The sequence below is a fragment of the Odocoileus virginianus genome, chromosome 14, assembly GCF_023699985.2.
Source record: "Odocoileus virginianus isolate 20LAN1187 ecotype Illinois chromosome 14, Ovbor_1.2, whole genome shotgun sequence".
Lineage (NCBI taxonomy): Eukaryota > Metazoa > Chordata > Mammalia > Artiodactyla > Cervidae > Odocoileus > Odocoileus virginianus.
Window position 1 is genome coordinate 5,832,247 of NC_069687.1, and position 21,571 is coordinate 5,853,817.

Sequence of the window (21,571 nt, forward strand, 5' to 3'; positions counted from 1 at the left end):
ACGTGTTTAGTTAATAAGAAACTTAAATTTTCAAAAGTTCAAATTTTTCTACTTCTGAAGTCCCTTTTAAACCTGATCTGATTCGACCTTGACTGATGTTGATAACATTTCGATATTAATAACAAGTCATGGGTGCCACAGGCTTGCTAAATTGTCCTTTTGCGATGTTCTTTTTCGCTCTCCTTAGGAAGTTGAAGACCACGTGGCATTTTTAATCACAGTGCCAACTGCCCTGGCGATTTTCTTTGCGATCTTCATCCTGGTGTGCATCGAGTCGGTGTTTAAGAAGCTGCTACGCGTCTTCTCTTTGGTGATATGGATCTGTCTCGTGGCCATGGGCTACTTGTTCATGTGTTTCGGGGGCACCGTCTCTCCCTGGGACCAGGTAAGATGTCGCAATGCTTTCTGTGTTTCTTTTTCTGTGTTTTGATCTGTGACATACCAGGTTCTATACACCTGGCCCCGGACTGTGAACGGAGGCTGAGAAGACCATCTTCGGAAATAGCGGGCCCATGGGGCTCTGCAGGGTGGTCACGCGGTGCCTGCTTCCACTCATCAGACCTGCCAATGGCCAGGGGGCCGCCCAGGCTCACCTTGTCACCTGTTTCCGATGGCTGAGGCTGCATTTGCAACTCGCACCGTGCCTCGGTATTTCCTTCTCCTCCAGCCCCTCGAGTCTCCCATTGCTGGGGTGGGCACCGCTCTCTGTGCCTCGAAGTTGCAAAGACTGAACTAGAGCTCTTTGCTCAGGGACCGGATCTCCAGATTTGGTGTCAACATGATGACGCCACAGCAGCAGGGGGACGCGCTGTTCCTCGTGTTGAACCCAGGAGGCTCTCGGTTTAGAAGAGGGCCATGTCTGGGGGAGGCGAGGTCTTTAGGAGACCGTAGTCCAGTGGGCTTTTCCTCGGGTGTTGGGGCCACGTGGCTCTCGTCCACTGGCTGCTTGATGAGATGGTTCCAGGCGCGGGTGCGGGTATCCTAGTTACTAGCTTCAGGCTTGACACTGAGGCCAAGGGGTTCTGTCACCATCGAGGGAGGGAGGAAGCTGAGTGCCAAGAGGGCTGTTGCTGAGCTGCTGGGGGCCAAGAACCCCTGGGGAGAGAGACGCGCAGGAACCACAGTCGTTAGGAGACTCCCCAGAATTGCTGGGCAGGCCAGGAGAAGAGAGACTCAGGGTGGGACACACAAAAGGATTCAAGTGCCGATGTGTGTGTTACTTTCAAATATCTTTCGATGTTGATCTCTAACATAATTCCACAGTGAAAAGAGAGCAGACTCTGTCTGATTTCAGTACCTTTAGACCATGCAGTTTTTGCACCTTGTTTTGTGTCCTTTGTTTATAGTCTATGGGAGCTTGAATAGAATCTGTATCCTACTGTTGTGTGAATGTTGTATAAATCTTAATTATGTTGAAATGGTTCACAGTGCTTTTCAGGTCTACTCTATTCCTTCTACTTTCATGTCTGTCCCTTCTATTAATTTTTGACACTTTCATATTGAAACTCCCAACTAAAAACCTTCATTCATCTACTTGAGAAATAATTGTAATATCTAGTAGAACTATGTGCAACCTTGTTCTGTATTTTTCAAGTCTCCTGTAAATGTGTTATAATACTTTCAAAATTTGTAAAATAAAATGGGAAAAGGAAAAAAATAAGGGTTCAAGTGCCAGGGCAGGGGCCTGAGCTGGAGAGAGCCCTCGCGGAGAATGGGGTTTCTGGAGAGTTCTGTCCCGTGATCTCAGACAAAGCATCCTCGTCTTTGCACCTCAGTTCCTCCTGTGGAGGGAGAGGCTAGGCAGAGTGGACTCGGGTTGCTTTCTCTGGCTGCAAAGGATGCTGGACGGTGGCCCGGATGGAGACGATGCTGTCCCTGTCCCGAAGAGGCTCCCGTGCTCGAGGAAGCTCGCCTGGTGTCTCCTCCTCACTCCCTCACCCAAGCCTTTTGCAGCGCTGGGCGCCCCCCCTCCCCGCCACGCCTCTGCTCCCCGTCTGTTCTGCGCGTGCCTTCACCCCCTGCTCTCGTGGCACACGTGGCCCGCCGTCCCTCCGCCTTCACCCCCGTGCACGAGGACAGAAGCAGGTTAAGAGCATCCTTTGCCGCCTGGGGCGTGGACCCCGGGTCTCTTCTAGCACCGCAGCCGCCTTTTAACAACATAGCTTTCAAAGAAGCCTTCCTATCTGGAGGCTTCCCTCGTAGCTCAGTTGGTGAAGAATCTGTCTGCAATGCAGGAGACCCCAGTTCAATTCCTGGGTCAGGAAGATCCCCTATAGAACGGAATGGCAACCCACTCTAGTATTCTTTCCTGGGAAATTCTATGGACAGGGAAACCTGGCAGGCTACAGTCCATGGGGCCCCAAAGAGTCAGACACAACTAAGCGACGGACATGTTCACTTTGCTTGACCTCCGTTTACTCAAGGCCGATTCCCAGCTGTTGGTTGGCTGGCTCTGCTTCTTGGCTTTAGCTTGGATGCTGTTGTTTACAACTTGTGCTGAGATTTTTCACCTCTGCCCCTGCCCATGATCCCACCCACATCAGGGTTGCTGGCCTCCCGCCGCCAGGACCCTGGGCAGGGTGGGCTCCTGCATGGAGTCTCAGCCCCATCAATGGGGCAGGCGGAGGGCGGGTGGGGGGCTCCCGCGCGGCCTGGGCACACCTCTAGGGGCACAGCTGTTCGGGGCCACTTGCCTCCTGCTGCGGGGCTGCTCACACCTCTTGCCAGAAGACGGCCACTTTGAACGAATTAATTTATTCTTTTGACTTTGTATTTTATATTGGAGTGTGGGAGGAGGGCATGGCAACCCACTCCAGTACTCTTGCCTGGGGAATCCCATGGACAGAGGAGCCTGGTGGGCTACGGTCCACGGGCTCACATAGAGATGGACATGAATGAGCAACTCACAAACACACACACAGTTGATTAAGGGCTTCCCAGGTGACGCTAGTGGTAAAGAGTCCGCCTACCAACGCAGGCGACTCAGAAGACGCGGGTTTGACTCTGGGTCAGGAAGATCCCCTGGAGTAGGAAATGGCAACCTACTTCAGGATCGTTGTCTGGGAAATGCCGTGGACTGAGGAGCCTGGTGGGCTGCAGTCCTTGTAGTTGCCGAGAGCCGGACAGGACTAGAGACTCAGCACTCGCACACACACTATGGGGCTGGATGCGCCCACTTAGAAGGAGATGGGGCATGCAGGAGAAGAGTTGAGCTGGGCACCCAGGGGTGGAGGAGAGGGAATGTATATATTCTTTTTCTAATTATTTTCCCTTTTAGCTTCTTACATAGTATTGAGCAGAGTCCCCTGTGCTGTGCAGTAGGTCCCTGTTGGTTGTCCAAATACCTGAGAAATTACTTGAGCTGAGTGATTGGCGCTCATCCTTTGATTTGTTTGTGTGAGTGGCCATGTCATCTATGAATAGGAAGCTTTACTTCTTTCATTCCAATGTTAATGTCTTATTTCTTTTTCTTGACATGTGCACATAATTAGTGTGTGTTAGTTGCTCAGTCGTGTCTGACTCTTTGCGACTCCATGGACTGTAGCCCACCAGGCTCCTTTGTCCATGGGATTCTCCAGGCACATCATTAGAACCACCAGTAAATACTAAATGCAAGGGAAAAAAAAACAAAACAGAAGCAGCCACTTGAGCCCCATTCCTCTGCTGGAGTCTGAACTCCTTCCCAACACTCCTGATGGTTCAGGAGGGGACCTGAAATGCGGTCATTCTGCCCGGTTAACCCAAGTTGGCTCTCTGGCGTCTTTTGGTGTCAGCATTACAGATGCCGGCCGCTCGATGGACACTGACCTTCAAGAAGTGTTAGTCAGTTCACTGCGCTCCAGGCTTGATCCCAGCCAGGATGCTTCCACGTGCAGTGCTGGTGTGAGAGAGGCTGGGTGCACCCATGGGGATGGTCCACACGGGGCGCCCCTCACCGCTGACAACAGTGGCAAGTTCGGGGGTCCCCGGAGCCCCGTGAGGCTCAGTAACTTGCAGAAGGGCCTACAGTACCCTTTGGAAGCTCTCAGTACTCATGTTTTCACGTTTCCCAGGTGGTGCTAGTGGTAAAGAACCCGCCTGCCAGTGCAGGAGCTATAGGAGACCTGGGTTTGATCCCTGGGTGGGGAAGATCCCTTGGAGGAGGGCATGGCAACCCACTCCAGTATTCTTGCCTGCAGAATCCTGTGGACAGAGGAACCTGGCAGGCTGTAGTCCATGCGGTCACAAAGAGTCGGATGTGACTGAAGTGACTTAGCTCACAAGCATGGTTTCTTACAAAGAACCCAGTTTAGTATCAGCCAAGGGGAGTGTTCAGGAGAACTGCAGAGTGTGGAGCGTCTGTTGTCTATCTGGAGACATGACAGCTCTGCCTTCCTAGCTGCAGCATGTTGTGCCATGCGTGGGGACTAGCACCTCCCTGGGAGAGTCGTCAGAGCCTCATGTGCCCAGGGCTCTGGGACTAACCGTGTGCCCCCTGCATGACTGGCTGTGGTTCTCAGCCCCTCTGCAGACAGAGCGGGCACTGTGTGACCCTGAGCCTCCTTCCTGAAGCACATCTCAGACAGTCTGCTGGCCAGAGCCTCCAGGGACACAAACAAAGTCCCATTGGGCGGGGCGTTCCTGGGGCCCGAGAGATCCCCTCCCTGGAGCCCAGGGCAAAGGCCGATCTCGCTCTGCTGAGGTTGGTTCTTCCCCGCATGTGTGAGTGGAGTCCTGCTCTCAGCCATCAACAGCCAGCACACAACTCAGAACCGGAGCCGCCAGCGCCAGTGTCGTCTGGACGGCACCGCCCCTGTCTGGGTGCTTTCCCTCCACAAACCCGTTCCGTCTTTTCATAGCTCTGTGGGGTGGGCGCCGTGGTACCCGAGCTCACCCAGCACCCAGACTTCCACACAGGTCCCTTGATCACAGCCAGGCTGCTGGGGAGCGAGCGGAACAGGAGATTTGAACCCAAGGGGTCTGACTCCAGAGGCCAGTCTTACCTGCCATACCGTAGTTCTCAACTGGGAGCAGTTTCACCCCCAGGGACATTTCCCAGTCTGGCATGTCTCTGACTATCACAGCCTGGATAGGGGTCACCTAGTGCGTAGAAGCCAGAGATGCTGATGTGAATCCTGCAAACAGCCTACCACGCACAGGCCAGCAGCATCTCCAAGGATTGCCCAGCCTGAGTGTCTGCGGGACTGAGTCTGAGAAACTGTTTTCCAAGGCTGCCTGTCCATGTTGTCTTTTAAAGAGGCTCAGTAGGCGGGATTGTCCTGAGTGGCCAGGGCACCACTTCAGACTGCCGGTTCAGCTTTTGATTAGAGAGGCATGATTTTGCAGCATGTAGACTGGAGAACATACCTGCTGGAGAAAGGGTGGCAGGTTTGGAGGTTGGGCACTAATGTGCTTTGGAAGCGGCTGCTGGTGAAATAAGGAAAACGCGGAGAAGATGCTGGTGGCTTTGCCCTCCCAGCCCTGACTGTGTGTGGAGACCTGGCGTCACTGGTAGTTTTAATTCAGCTCGTGTCGCCCCCGCTTTGGGTCCCCTCCCAGCTGCCATCATCCCCACCTGACATGTGTTCCACGCAGCCGCCTCCTGGATGAGAATTATTTAAAAATGACATTTTGTTGGTGGTTCCCAACAATTGGAGGGAAGCTGGGTGGTAAATTGCAGAGTTGGGGGTTCCAGCTATTAACAGTGGTGTGTGTGTATGTGCTAAGTACACATACACGGGTGCGCACGTGAGCGCATGCACGCGCGCGCACACACACACACTTCTGCAGGGAGGGTCTGCCCACCTGCTTCAGCTCGGACTGGGTTTGCTGAAATCCCCTGCCCACCACCCATTGGAGAAGGAAGTGGCAACCCACTCCAGTATTCTTGCCTAGAGAATTCCATGGACAGAAGAACCTGGTGGGCTACAGTCTGTGGGGTCACAAGAGTCGGACATGTCTTAGTGACTGTACCACCACATCACCTCCTCCCCATCGTGTGCGAGGTGACCTCCTCATGATCAAAGAGTGGAGGGGCTGTTGACACGCTTGACCTTCTTTTCCTGAGTGGTTGGAAACCGGTGAACAATTGGAACTCGGCTAGGAGAGGAGGAAGCAAGATATCAGTCTCCTGTGTTCCTTTAGGTGAAGGGATCATTTTTATTTTTCTAAAGACATCAGCGGCAGCATGTCTGGGGCCCCCGGTCCCCTCTTCTGGGCCTGCCTGGGGCCGTCATATGGGACAGCAGCTCTTCTTGTCTGAGCAGCCTTCCTGATAGCCAGGTCCTATCCAGAGAGGCCTCATCACAGTTGACAAATAGTCGTTCCCAGCTCTGGACCATAAAGTCCAAAATCAAGACTTGGACAGGGTCGAGCTCCCATGAAGGCTCCAGGGCAGGACCTTCCGTGCCCCTCCCAGCATCATGTGACTGCTGGGAAACCATGTGGATGGTAGACACGCCTCTTCAACATCTGTCTCCATCATCGCACAGCGCTCTTCTCCCTGGGTCTCTCTGATTCTTATAAGGCCACCCATCATATTGGACTTAGGGAACCCTCATGATTTCTTCTTAACTTGACCATGTTTGCAAAGACCCTGATTTTAAAGAAGGTCACATTCGCAGGTGGGGCTTCCCAGGTGGCTCAGTGGTAAAGAATCCGCCTGCCAGTGCAGGAGATGTGAGTTCTGCAGGAGACGTGTGTTCGATCCCTGGGTCGGTAAGATCCCCTGGAATAGAAAATGGTAACCTGCTCCAGTATTCCTGCCTGGAGAATTCCATGGAACAGAGGAATTTATCCTGGTGAGCTCCCGTCCATGGGGTCACAGAGAGTCAGACACAACTGAATACTCCCTGGCTGGCTGGCACAGGTATGGGGTGAGGGTTTGAACACATCTTTGGGGAGGACACCATTCAACTCAGGATAGATGTCATTTCATGGAAGTCGCCCTGTTGCCAGGAGGACAGTCTCCTGCCGCAGGAAGCCAGTCCCATCTCGTGGCCTATTGGCCATATTTACTTCCCACTCTTAGATATTTGACAGCTGCTCTTGATGTTGACCTTTGCTTAAACTGCAAGTCCACCTGGGGATTAAATGTATGCTGTGGAGGTTCTTGACCCATTTTCAAGCCAGGGTCTGCGGAAGTAGAAATGTTCTTATGTGTACCTAACCTGCTGAAACCAATCATCCACACTCAGGAACAGAAAGAGAAAAAGACCTGTGATCAAGCACATTGCCTTGTAGACAAGCGGAGCATCATAAACGAATGTTGGCACATTAGGTTGGTTTGCTCTGCCTGTCTGATAAGGAAAATGCTTCTTTGGGGTTTTCGTAGGCGTGACATGACATTTTCCTTTTTTGTAATATCTTTGGTTCACTTAGTGAAGCCTTAACTTTTGGGTGATATATATGTATGTATAATTTATTGATTTATTTTTCACTGTGCTGGGTCTCTCGCTGCACACTGTCTTCCTCTAGTTGCAGTGAGCAGGTTCTGCTGTCTAGTTGCAGCTCACGGGCTTCTCATTCCAGTGGCTTTTCTTGTTACAGAGCACAGGCTCTACACACGTGGGCGTCAGTAGTCGCAGCACGTAGACTGAGTAATCATGGTTCATGGGCTTAGTTGCTCCATGGCGTACGGGAACTTCCCCAACTAGAGACGAAGCCAGTTTCTCCTGCACTGGTAGGCAGGAGTTTACCTACCTACCACTCTTCTTTACCACTGAGACACCAGAGAAACCCTAGGTGATATTTTAATTTATGACTTTCCCATTGCATCTCAGCTGAAAATCCCTGACTTAGGACCTTCCTTTTGAGATAAGAAGACTGTTGAGAAGGTGGCGGGGTCACCACTAAGACACCAGAGAAACCCTAGGTGATGTTTTAATTTATGACTTTCTCATTGCATCTCAGCTGAAAACCCCTGACTTAGGACCTTCCCTTTGAGATAAGAAGACTGTTGAGAAGGTGGCGGGTCAGGAAAGCAGTTGTCTATGATGGCTGATGTTAGCCTATGGTCCCTGGATTGGCCAAGTGAGGACCAGAGAGTGAGCTGTACTCGCCTTTGATTCCAGAGTTCTGCTTCCCTCATACTAAGAGCTCACTGAATAGAGTTAAATAAAAACTTCATTTCTGGCAGCCCCATTTCTGCCTTGGCAGGGAGACCAGGTTGTGTTACTGTATAGATTTGTTAACTTACCAACATGAACAGCTAACATTTTGCTCCGGGAAGAAGGGACTTTCTTTGTCCTGTTACCTAAAAGGATGCCAGCCATTCAGCATGTACCTATGTGTGTTTTCCTACAAAAATAGGACATCAGTGCTCAAATATCATTTTTTTTAATTGAATAAAAGGGTGAAAATGAAAGAAAAGAAAGGCCTCTCATCGGCTTTGAATTGGTACAGAGTCAGTTTGTAAGTGCAGTGACTTGGAAAAGCTATTAAAGATCCTAGTAGCAGAGGAAGAAAGGAGAAAACCCAGCCTGTTCCTGGGGAGCCAAGACCATCTCTGGGTGCTTCTGTGCAGCGCAGTGGTTTCTTAGGGGACATTTTGGACTTGATATGAAAAAGAACAAATCTGAGAAAAATATAAAGTGATATAAAAATTATGTCATTAAACGACAAAGATATAGGCTTTGTTTTTTCTAACCCCCCTGCTTTTGGAAAACAAACAAACAAACAAAGGCCAGGAGCAGACTGATGAAGTGTGAATTTGAAGGCGGCGCAGCACAGCTGGACGCAGCCCGAAGGGTAGTTATTTTGAGATTCCTACGTATTTCTGGCTGTTGAGTGTGGAGGTGGCGTTTCTGCATTCTCTCTACCGTGTGTCCCCAGCCCGGGCGTTGGGAAAACCACACAGGCTTGCAGTGAACTGGGAATGTGTCACCACCCTCCCTGGGGCTTCCCAGCCCCGACCCAGTGACCCTGCTGGAGTAGACAGCTGTACTGGTGTTTCTGGAACAATCTGTGTGTTCCCTTCTTCTCTTATCTCCTCCCGTGCTTTTCTCTAGAGGAGCCTAAGCCGGGGTCCTTAAGATTGGCATCTGCCCTTAAGCGGTTATCTGACCACAGAAGGGATGCTGCTTCTGACCTCGGGGCTCTGTGGTCCTCACTCTGCCCCGCCCCCACGTCAACATTCGTTTTTAAGGCCGAGTGGTCTTGGAGGCATTTTTGTTTGCTGCTCTATTCCCAACATGCAGCACGGTGTCAGACACGTGGAGATCACACTGCAGATACTTGAGGAACTAACCAGATGAGTGGACACATCTGTCTGCTCATCTCCCCGGTGATGAGGAGAGATGCTGCTTCCTGGATCCTGGTTCTTCCCGTGCTCCAGGCAGGCAGCATTCAGTGACTTTACATGCGTGACTTCCCGGTCTGTATGACCCTGCGAAGACAATACTATTATACCTGCAATGTGCAGATGAGAAAGCTGAAACCCAGAGAGGTTAAGCAACTTTCCCAAAGTCACACAGAGAAGAAGAGAGCCAGAGTTTGAACCCGACATTCTGGCATCGTGATCATCACACGTCATCTCCGCCTGCCCCTTGTCACTGGCAACCGTGAGATGAGTCCTGTCGTGCCCCAGCAAATGGTGAATTGTTGTGTGATGAGGAAGGGGCGCATTTGGGAATCCTGGATTGTTCTTTCTGAACCACTTTGGGGTTGCATGCAATCTGGAAAAACTTTATGGATGGGGGAGCTATTGCTTCAGAGATGCCAAAAATTAATCATATCACTGTTCTGAATTGCTAGTGATATTCCCATTTGGAGGTATTTTCATTCATTGAACCAGTCAGTAAGAGAAATGGGACATTTTGGCCCAGGGATCAAATGTCCACGTGTTCATCTTAGTCAATATTAGTGTTTGGAAATCACTGATTGCTTTTGTACTGAAATGAACGGAACTCTTATTAACAGACTCCCTGTAATTTCACTTCTTTCCACTAGTTTTCTCATCTGGGTCTGTCTTAGCTTCTGTGTAACCAGCCCCTTCCTTCCCTGTTGGAAAAACCCTTCAGGCTCAGAAGTCCTTTTACTGGGTGGCCCGCTCTTCCAGTAAGGTACGCGTGCCCTGGGGGGTGGCCTCTGTGACAAGCATCCTGGGCCTGCGTGTGCAGCTCTCACGGCCTCTGGAGAGGTCAGTGTGAGGTCAGGAGAAGGAATCATGCTTGTAGTCTGGAGTCGGTAGTGTCTTCCTGAAAGAGCTGGAACTTTACAGGGGAGGAAGAACGTTCTGTAAGCTACCAGCACATCTGTTACTGAGTCATTAAATGGAGACACCTTTGATGGTGATAGCTTAGGGCTTCCAGCATTGTGTGCCTTGTATTTGCTGGATGTGTTTATAAAATGCTATATTTGTCATAGACTTCCAGGGACTTTGACCTTGAATCGTGGATGTTGTTGTTATATCCAAAGAGACGTACTTATGGGAGCTGGTGAATAATAGCACTTGTAATTGTCAGGTGGGGACTGTGTGTGCGTACCCATGTGTGCATGCAGGGAAGCTGCTTGTGTGAAGGGGGGTGAATTCTAGACTCCAGGCTGGAGCAGCAAGTTCTCAGGGAAAAAAATACATCCAGAGTTTAAATTATTTCCTATTAAGAGTTGCTAAGCAACACCTTACTTAGCTTCCTCGGTATTTGGTATTTCAGATTTCCTTTGCTCAGCAGCCACTAACATCATCCTCACCCAGCAATTTCAGAGAGTTGAAAAACCAGAAATCAGAGTTTGGAAAGGTGATGGTGCTGAAATGCTCAGGACGGAAAGCCTAGGAGGAGAGAGGAGAAAGCAACAGAGACAGAGGGAGTTCTGAAGATTTGTAGAGGGTCTCTGAGTCCTGCCTGAGCCCAGCTTGGCACACACACGGGAGAAGAACCTCTGGGAAAGAAATTCCTGGTACACGGCCTGGAGACCCACCGCAGTATTCCTCCCTGGGAAAATCCCATAGATAGAGGAGCCTGGTGGGTTACAGTTCGTAGGGTCGGGGAAGAGTTGGACACAGCTGAGTGAATCCAAAGGCCCGGAGAGCAAGCAGGAGGGACGGATTCTTCAGTAATGAAGAAGAATCAGTTCATCAGGAAAACCCAATGGTTCCAAAAACCTGTATACCTAAGAGAGATGCAAAATAGATAATGTGAAAACCCATGTCTAATACAGAGACTGAAATACCCTATCTCGAACAGATGGGACAATAAGAAAGAAAATCAATAAGGATATGGACGATTCACAAAGTATCACCAGACAAGTTGATCTGATTGACATTTTTTGAGCTGTCCACCCAACCATGCAGAATATGTGTCCTTTTCAACACACGTGGAACATTTACCAAGAGAGGCCATGTTCTGGTTCATAAAAGTCTGTTAGGTTTAAAAGGATCACTTTTTGCACAAAGCTTGTGCTTTGGCCATAGTGGACTTAAACTAGAAATCGAGGACATAAAAGAGTTTGAAATATCAATCAGTATTTGGAAACTAAACAACCCGTTTCTAAATGACCCTGAAGGCCAAGAAGAAATTACAAGGTGGTTTGGAAAGTGTGTTGGATTGAATGAAATGAACAAGTGATGGATCGCAGTTTGTAGGGACTACCTAAAATGGCACTTAGAAATTTACTGCATTGGATATTTATAGTACGAAAGAGGAAAGGGCTCAAATCGACAACTGAAGCTTCCAACCTAAGAAACTGGGAAAAGGAGTACAAATTAGAAGAAAGGAAATAAAAAGGAGTTTGAAAAAAAAAGTTGTGGACAGAAAAACAAGAAACAATAATCAGTGAAGTCAAAACCAGTTCTTTAGGGAGAGCCATAAAATTGATAAATCTGTATCCAGACTAATCAGAAATAAAGATAGAAGACAAAATCACCAGGTTGGAAATGTGAGAAAGATTGTTCCTATATATCCTACACACTTAAAAAAAAGATAAGGAAATATAAACAGTGTTATGTCATTAAGTTTGGCCATCTAGATGAAATGGACAAATTCTTTGGAAAGCAGACTATCGAAGCTCATTCAAGAAGAAATAGAAAATTTAATTGCTCTATATGTGTGAAATAATTTGAGCATGTTGTTAAATATCTTCCCACAAAGGAAATTTCAGACCCAAATGCTTTCCCTGGTGAGTTCTACCAAAGCCTAAGGGTAAAGTAATTCCAACTGTACAAGTTCCTCTGCAAAAAGGAGCATAATTCCCAACTCATGTCATAAGGCCAGCTTTACTCTGATACCAAAACCAAAGATATTACAAGGAAAGGAAACTACAGATCAGTCTCTCTCTTGAACAGAGACGTAAAAATTCTTTAAAATTTTTTTATTAAATTTAGTCCAGAAAAACAATGGAGTTTATATCAAGAATGCCGAGTTGGTTTAACATTCAAAAACCAATTCATGTGATTTACCGTATTAACAGGTCATTTCAATAATTGCAGTGCCTACCACCATTTTGGTAGATACGGAGAAGATATCTGATGAAATTCAACACCTACTCCTGGTAGCATCCCTCAGCAATCTAGAAAGAGAGAGGAACTTCCTCAGACCAATAAAGAGCAATTTCAAAAAAGTGTAGCACCATATAGCGTCATACTTCTTCGGGAAGAACTGAAAGCTGTCACTTGGGGGCTGGATAAGGTCAGGAGAGAGTTGAGAGGCACAGAGACTAGAACATAGAAGTTAGGCTGGCTTCACCCGTCAGTGTGTGCCCTGTCCATTATATTAGATGTCCTGAGGAACTTTAAAAGTGCTAGAACTAGGAAGTGAGTTTAGTGAGGTTGGCAACCCACTCCAGTGTTCTTGCCTGGAGAATCCCATGGACCAAAAAGCATGGTGGGCTACAGTCCATAGGGTTGCAAAGAGTCGGGATATGACTGAAGTGACTGAGCATGCACGTGGTTTATAAGGCCGGACATAAAATAAATTGTATTCCTAGATATGAGAATCTTTCAGCCAGCAATTGAAAAACATTTAATACAGCATCAAAATGTAAAATACCTAGGAGTATATTTGAATAAATGTGTATAACTCATCTGTGCAGAAAAATATACAACCTTGTTGAACAGAAATGAATGAAATGAGTAACTGGAGAGATAAGACTCTGTTCATGGATCTGAAGACTCAATGTGGCTAAGTTGGCAATTCTCCCTTAATTCCTTCTGTATAGGCAATGCAGTCTCAGCATGTTTTTATAGAGAGTCACAAGCAGATTCTAAAATATGTATGGACATGCAAAATACCTAGAAGAGCTAAAACAAATATGAAAAAAGCAGAACATGGAGATCTTGCTCTACTGGATTTCAGTATTTGTTATGAAACTCTAGTAATCAACCTAGGATAGTGTTCGTGTAAAAATAGACATTCAGGTCAACGGAATACAATAGATTATCCAGAAATAGCCCATGCCTATGTAGTCAATTTATTCTTGACTGTGTTCCAAGCCAGTTTAATGGGGGGAAAGTATAAGCTTTTCAACAATAGCTGCTGAAAAAATTAGACAGTCTTGGGCAAAAAATAAATACAAAATAAAAAATTAACTCAAAAGGGATCATAGGCTTAATGTTAGTCCTAAAAAATATAAAACTTCCAGAAGAAAACATGTGAAAAGATCTTGGTACCCTTGGGTTAGGAAGCTGTTTCTTAAACAGAACACACACACAAGATGTTAGCTTTTAAGAAAAAGCCCTGATCAGTAGGATTTGACCAAAAAATGTAAAAACTTTTGCTGCTCAAAGACACTTTTTTGAAAGTGAACATGCAAGCCACAGACTGGAGAAAAGAGTTACAGAACACTCACCTGGAGAAACGCCTGCGTGTGGGGTGGACAGTTCCAGCTCAGGTGCATCGCAGTGGTGGCCCAGCTGGTGAAGAACCCGCCTGCAGTGCGGGAGACCTGGGTTCGATCCCTGGGTTGGAAAGGCCCTCTCCCCTGGAGAAGGGAACAGCTACCCACTCCAGTATTCTGGCCTGGAGAACTCCGTGGACAGAGGAGCCTGGTGGGCTACCATCCATGGGGTTGCGAAGAGTCAGACATGACTGAGCGACTTTCATTTTCAAAGTTGCAAAACTAGTGTATGAGGTTTTGTACACAAAGAAGTTTCACACTCCATTCTGTATTATTGGTACAGTACCCTCAGATGGGAGGTGTGATTCCCATTTTAAGCAAGAAGGAGAAACCCCCAAACCTGAGATACAGGAAGTGGCTTTGTGACTCCCCTGAACCACATCACAGGTGGAAGGCTGGAAGCCCGTGTGAGCTCCCGCTCTGCTCTGCCTGTATCCCTGTTGCCTTTATAGTGTCAAAAATAAAGGCACGGTCTTTAAGGGGGATGAAGATACTGAGATGGCCTAAGAGAATGGCAATATTTTTGTTTTTACCAGGTCTGAAAAGGAGATGATTCCTCAAGCACAGATTTCATACCTATTTAATTTTTTATAAGATGGAGGAATCAGTTGCTGAGTTGTATTAAATTCAGTCTCTGTTCAGCTTCTTTTTAAAAAAATTTTAAAAATTGAACCTGGTACATGCGTAAAATTCCTATGTCACCAATCTGTATTTCCTTTAATACCCTTGATATTGGGTAAAAAAAAAAGTATTTTATTACTGTTGTACCTCCTGATGGAGAAGGCAACTAAAGAACCTTTTATGAAGTGTAACACAGATGCATTCCTCTAAAAATGATGAAGCAATGAAATAACTTTTTTTGGTTGACAGGTGAACCAAAGTTCTCCTAGAAGGGAAATAAATGGCGGGTTATTATAATAAAATAAATAACTTTATCACATTGACCCAGGTACAGATGAGAAGACGGAGGGAAGGGAGCACTCGGGAGACCTGTCTTTCACAGCAGAGGTGGAATTAAAACGTATCGGGGGTGGGGTGGACTACTCAGTAAGTGAAGAAAAAAAAGAATCCTTGATATAAATGAACAAATGAAAGAAGTTGATTTTTCTTATAGAAAGAATCCAATTCCTACTTTATTCCATATGAAAATAGGAATCCTAGGTGGATTGAAATCTAAATGAGGAGAGTAAATCGTTAAGGTTTTCATAGACACGCAGAGAAAAATCGCTGTAACACCAGTATAGGGAAGGGTTTCTTAAATAAGGCATGACGGGGAAAAGCTCTTTTTTTAATGAAGGAACATTGATGGAGAGATGTAAAAGGAAAAACCCACGCCTGTTACTTTCCTTCCTTTGTAGGCGCTCAGGAAACAGCCTTACACATGTGCCCAAGGAGGTCCATAGGCCAATTGGTGGGGACCTGGGTAAATCAGTTACAGTGTTTTTGTTCAATGAAATACCAAATAAGTCTCAAAGGAATAAATAGATTTACATATATATAAACACTGAGAAATCTTGGAAGCTGAGTGGAAAAGGAAGTGCCAAAGTGATGCTAATTTTATATATAGCTCTATATGAATATTTACAGTTGCAAGTATCAAAAGAATAAAAAAAACACGAATGAGAAGAATAATGCACTGATATCTGCTTCTTGGTTTTGGAGGAAAGAAGAAAAGATAACGTGAAAAGGAGACTAGCTGTGACTTTCTCAGTGTGTATGTTTCATAAATATACACGTGTGTATATGAAAAAATTGGATTGAAAGCTTCTGTGACATAACGTTCAGTTTATGAGCTGTGTTTATGAGAAGCTGTCATATGATTTGTTGTACTTTTAAAAATTCTTGTTTTCTTCTGTGCTTCACATTTTAGAATAAAATAAAAAGAGCATCAGTTCTAGTGAACACGGCTTTGCCTTTGACCTGGATTTGCTGTGGGTGGTGGGTCCCAGCCCAGCTTTTGGAGTCTGACCCTGTTATCAGCCTTTGATCCTGTTATCCGCTGCTCTGATCCTGCAGCTTCTGTGGTGTGATTGTTCACCATCCTGGGAAAAAACACATCATTCAGTCGCTAAGTCATGTCTGACTCTTTGTGACCGAGTGGACCGCAGCACACCACACTTCCCTGTCCTTCACTACAGCCCTCCTCACTTTTTTTAAACCCAAATATGTGTTATTGCTAGTTGTAATAAAATATGTTCTATTTTTCAAACTTTAAAAATACTCTTTAGCATTCTGCCAATGCTTGGGAATGTATTGTTGAGCAGTGGTGTGATTTGGTCACTGGAATCTGTATTTAACAGTAACTGAAAACTCAATCAAAATGTTCAAAGAATATGATCACTTAAAAGAAATAGCTGAATGGTGATATCATCACCTTTTCTTGGAATAAATACTTGGGGGATTAATTAATCCTTTAAGGCCATAATCCTTAAATCCTATAAAATAATTGTTATTCTAATTGAATTAATTGTTTCCCTTGGAGACTTTCCTGGTGGTCCAGTGGTTAAGACTGTGCTTCCAGTTCTTTGGGTGTGAAACTTCCCCTAGTTGGGGAACTAAGATCCCATATGCTGTAGGGCTCAGCCAAGAAAATATTAAAAAAACAGAATGTTACCTGTTTTCCTTGGTTTCCAACTGTTTAAAAAAAAAAAAGAAAAAAAGCAAAGCTGTTGACAAAATGAAGGATTAAAATGAAGGAATCTTTGCCTTCGAACTTTACACATGCAAATTTTGAGTGTGACACGGTTGTATTTTTGACAGTTTTTCTCTGCTGACCTGTGATGATAACAATGATCACATTAGCATGGAAGAATTAAGTGAAATAGCTATTGTTGATTGATTCAAATCCTGTCATTCTCTTCCTTCACTTACCTTCTCCACATCTTTTGTGTGTGTGTGATTTGAAACTGTTTTTTAGGAAAATGCTGATTTTCTGACAAAATGCTAATACTTTTAAACTATGGCACTTAAATTTATTCATAGTCAACAGAAAATTTTAGAATTTCTAGAGATAGAAGACAAAAATCTGGCAGCTTCAATAAATCTAGTAGGAAAAACATGTGTCCCAATCATATCAACAAACTCTTCTCAAGTTTGAGGGGGTCAAGACATGTGGATTTTGGAATTATATGTTTCCTAGTACTCTGTCGATGAAAACCCTGGACAGAACACAGAAGAGAAAAGGGGAACAGGAAACAGATGAGGAAGCAGCAGAATCAGCAATCCATAAAGAAAAAGGCAAGGACAATGCCTGTAACACACATGTTTTAAGTGGGTAGTGGCAGGGGCTGAGGAGTGGAGCTGGGGATCTAAAGAGCCTCATGATAAAGGGAAGACTGCATCCTGTAAATGAGCAGCAGACTATACAGTACATTTATCAAGCTCAGAATCTGAGATTTTTACAGTTCTGATTTTTTATACCAAGGTTTCATTTCAGTCAGTAGTCGCTCAGTTGTTTCTGACTATTTGCAACCCCGTGGACTACAGCACGCCAGGCCTCCCTGTCCATCACCAACTCCTGGAGCTTGCTCAAATTCTGTCCATCGCATTCATGTCAGTGATGCCATCCAACCATCTCATCCTCTGTCGTCCCCTTCTTTTCCCACCTGCAATCTTTCCCAGCATTAGGGTCTTTTCCAAAGAGTCAGTTCTTCATATCAGGTGGCCAAAATATTGGAGTTTCAGCTTCAGCATCAGTCCTTCCAGTGAACACCCAGGACTATCTCCTTTAGGATGGACTGGTTGGATCTCCTTGCAGTCCAAGGGACTCTCAAGAGTCTTCTCCAACACCACAGTTCAACAGCACCAATTCTTTGGCGCTCAGCTTTCTTCACAGTTCAACTCTCACATCCATACGTGACCCCTGGTAAAACCATAGCTTTGAATAGATGGATCTTTGTTGGCTAAAGTTCTATTTAGCAGGATAATTATTCCCCCGTCAATAATTTTCATTTGCTAAACTCTGTGGTCTTTTAGACTTCTGTTGAGAGACTTGTTTCATGAATCAAGAGAGAAAGATGCTTAAATATTCTTTTTTATTTTCCAGTTTTGTTTATTTATTTATTTTTTACTTTGCCATATTGTATTGGTTTTGCCATACATTGACGTGAATCCGCCATGGGTGTACATGTTAGCGATGGCTGCTTTCCCCAAAGCTACGTTTCTTTCTGCCTTTGACTGTTTTTTTTTTTTTGTTTTTCTTTATGAAACGGCTTCTTTTCAGGTGTTCGCTGGGGCTTCACCGCAGTCACCCTCAATGAGCCAAGTGCAGAAGCTTGGTCAACATTGAACGCTTTGCCTCCTAGGTCATCTTCTTGCTCCATCTGTCATTGAGGAGGATAAAACTTAGCATGTAGATACTTAACTTCTTTCCTTATTAGAAATGTAAAGGCACCCAGGCTAAGCAGGGGCATGTGGATGCTCTGGACTCTTAGGGTGTGGGTCCGAACCCCAAGGGCTGTCTTAGGAACTGCAAGCAGAAACAGTCCTTTACCGTCTGGGGGGCTTCTGTCTCCTGGGCTCTGCTGTGACTTCTGGGCTTTCATCAGATGATTTGTGAGTTTCACAGTGGGGAGAACACAGAGATTCTTATTTCTCAATTTATTTTTCACTGGAGGATGGTGACTTTACAGTGTTGTGTTGGTTTCTGCCCTAAACTGAGTCAGCCGTATCTGTAACATAAATGACCTCCCACTTGAGCTTCCCTCCTGCGCCCGCATCCCACCCGCCTAGGTCATCACAGAGCACCAGGTTGAGCTTCTGTGCTATCAGCAACTTCCCACTATTTATGGGATACAGAGATTGTTGACCCCGAGGTAGGGGTGGGGGTCCTACAAGTTATGTCCCACCTATTGTGATTATCAACAGCCAGTTGTGTCAGCCAAGATTTCTCAGGTGTCTGTCCTGTTCCATGACTGCGAGGGGCCAGCATCTCTGTTGTGGGCTGGACAGGCTGATCTGATCATGGGGATTAATCCACACTCATCCAGAATGCCAATTCATGTTTTTTTTTTTTTTTTTTTCTGTTTAGAGAGTGCTCCTGTCTGCTAACCAGAATACCTGCTTTCTGGTGTTAGGTTACCTGGGAAACCTATTCAGTTGGGTGTGTGTTGAAGGTCAGATCAGAACAAAGAGGGTCAGGAGCATTCCTTGGGTATTTCATTCGGGCTGTGACAGAGTCTGAAGAATAGAATGAGGTCGTTGTTTTTGGCGGGTTATGTTGGGCAGGAGTCTCGGGCTATGTTGCTTGGAGCTCCTCCAGGATCAGTTTCAACATCCTACTGATACTCTCAAGGGAGCCAACTTCAAGTCTCCTATAGACAGCTGGTTCGGGAAGAGGACAGATATTTGAGAATACGAGCATTATTTTCTTCCACTGGAGGAAAGCTGAGGCTTGGCTTAGACTGATGTCATCTCTTCTGGATGCTCCTTCACTCATCATTTAACCCATGTCCCCCTGTGGGAACCTGTCCTTTTGGCGTCTGACGTCATGGGAATCTCCAACAGGACCTGGAGTCTGTGTTCAGCAGGGACAGTTCAGGCATAGGACCAGCCATTTCTAAGCTCTGGAAACACTACCATTGCGTATAAGCTGTTGCCTAACTAAGTAAATACGCTTTTCCTTAAGAGTTCAGAAAGATTTCTAGTTAATTCCAAGTGTGTAAGTTCCAAATAGCTGACTCATTAGAAAACACCTTGATAGGCAAAAGGAGAAAGGGCCAGAGGGTGAGATGGTTGAATGGCATTACTGACTCAGTTCAGTTCAGTTCAGCTTAGTCGCTCAGTCGTGTTCGACTCTTTTTGACCCCATGGACCACAGCACGCCAGGCCTCCCTGTCCATCACCAACTCCCAGAGTCTACCCAAACCCATGTCGGTGATGCCATCCAACCATCTCATCCTCTGTCGTCCCCTTTTCCTTCTGCCCTCAATCTTTCCCAGCATCAGGTTCTTTTCAAATGAGTCAGCTCTTCCCATCAGGTGGCCGATGTATTGGAATTTCAGCTTCAGCATCAGTCCTTCCAATGAACACCCAGGACTGATCTCCTTTAGGATGGACTGGTTGGATCTCCTTGCAGTCCAAGAGACTCTCAAGAGTCTTCTCCAACACCACAGTTCAAAAGCATCAATTCTTTGGAACTCAGCTTTCTTTATAGTACAAGTCTCACATCCATACATGACCATGGGAAAAAACCATAGCCTTGACTAGACAGACCTTTGTTGGCAAAGTAATGTCTCTTCTTTTTAATATACTATCTAGGTTGGTCATAACTTTCCTTCTAAGGAATAAGCGTCTTTTAATTTCATGGCTGCAATCACCATCTGCAGTGATTTTGGAGCCCCAAAAAATAAAGTCAGCCACTGTTTCCACTGTTTCCCCATCCATGAAGTGGTGGGACCGGATGCCATGATAGTTTTCTGAATGTTGAGCTTTAAGTCAACTTTTTCACTCCTCTTTCACTTTCATCAAGAGGCTCTTTAGTTCTTCACTTTATGCCATAAGGGTGGTGTCATCTGCCTATCTGAGGTTACTGATATTTCTCCCAGCAATCTTGATTCCAGCTTGTGCTTCATCCAGCCCGACATTTTGCATGATGTACTCTGCATATAAGTTAAATAAACAGGGTGACAGTATACAGCCTTGACGTACTCCTTTCCCAATTTGGAAACCAGTCTACTGTTCCATATCAAATTCTAACTGTTGCTTCCTGATCTGCATACAGATTTCTCAAGAGGCAGGTCAGGTGGTCTGGAATTCCCATCTCTTTCAGAATTTTCCACAATTTAACAGACATGAATCTGAGCAAACTCTGGGAGACAGTGAAGGATGGAGCAGCCTGGCGTGCTGCAGTCCATGGGGTTGCAAAGCCTTGGACACAACTTAGTGACTGAACAACAAAACAACAACAAGGGCTGACTGGAGGCTGTGTGGACAGCTGAGAGAACAGCTAAGGTTTCTGTAACATTTGGGTATCGACCATCATGCCTGTGTAGTCAGCAGTGGGACCTCTAGTGAGCACCCAAATGTAGCTCTGGCCTCACTCATAACCCTGAGATGTTTCTGCCCAACAGGAGCAAACAGCAGAAACTCTAGTACTTATAGCGGTGCTGGAGAGACAGGCATACTCTCCACAAGTTGGCAGGTATTTTTTCCCCCCAGTGGTAATGAAGTGACTCAGTAATGGTGGATTGCAGTAGATAAAGGCCAGTGTTAAAATTTTAGAGGACCTTGGAAATCTCAACATTCTCACTTTGATTTCTGAGCAGAGTCACACTGAATAAGAATGCAGATGATTCTCATTATTTGTGGCTTTCAGATTTGCAAATTTGACTACTTGCTAAAATGCATTTATGACCCCGCAGGTGATAGTTGAGGTCATTTCTGGAGATGGGCAGATCCCCGCTGAGCTGAAACGAGGTGCTGCTCTGCCTCATGGTCAGCTCATGCCGTATGCAAGCATCCTTTTCATAATTTACTTACTGCCCCATTTTTTCTTTTTCTTTTTGTATTTTGGTGCTTTATGTTGATGATTTCACTGCTTCAACTGCCCTCCAAACATCTTGCTGAGGTTCTGTCCAGTGTTGCTGAAATCAGGATGGCAGTGATATACCTTCCAGTGAAAATACATGTCAGAGAAGCCAGAGATGCTGGCTGTGAGTTCAGTTTTAACAAATGAGTATTATATAGAAAATAAGGTGCCTTTAACAGAAATATAATAAAACAAGGTTCTGTATTGATCGGTTGAGGAAAATTCTGTGACGAG

The 21,571-nt window shown here is 45.8% G+C and overlaps 1 protein-coding gene across 3 annotated transcripts in view; it reads left to right on the plus strand.

The window, feature by feature from the left end:
- Window positions 1–21,571, plus strand: part of ADCY2 (adenylate cyclase 2) — a 441,756-nt gene that overhangs the window by 20,816 nt on the left and 399,369 nt on the right. For all 3 annotated transcript variants that reach the window (XM_070476469.1, XM_070476467.1, XM_070476470.1), the window contains exon 2: window positions 188–385. In XM_070476469.1, coding sequence (XP_070332570.1) covers window positions 188–385 — 198 coding nt within the window. The remainder of the gene's footprint in view (window positions 1–187; window positions 386–21,571) is intronic.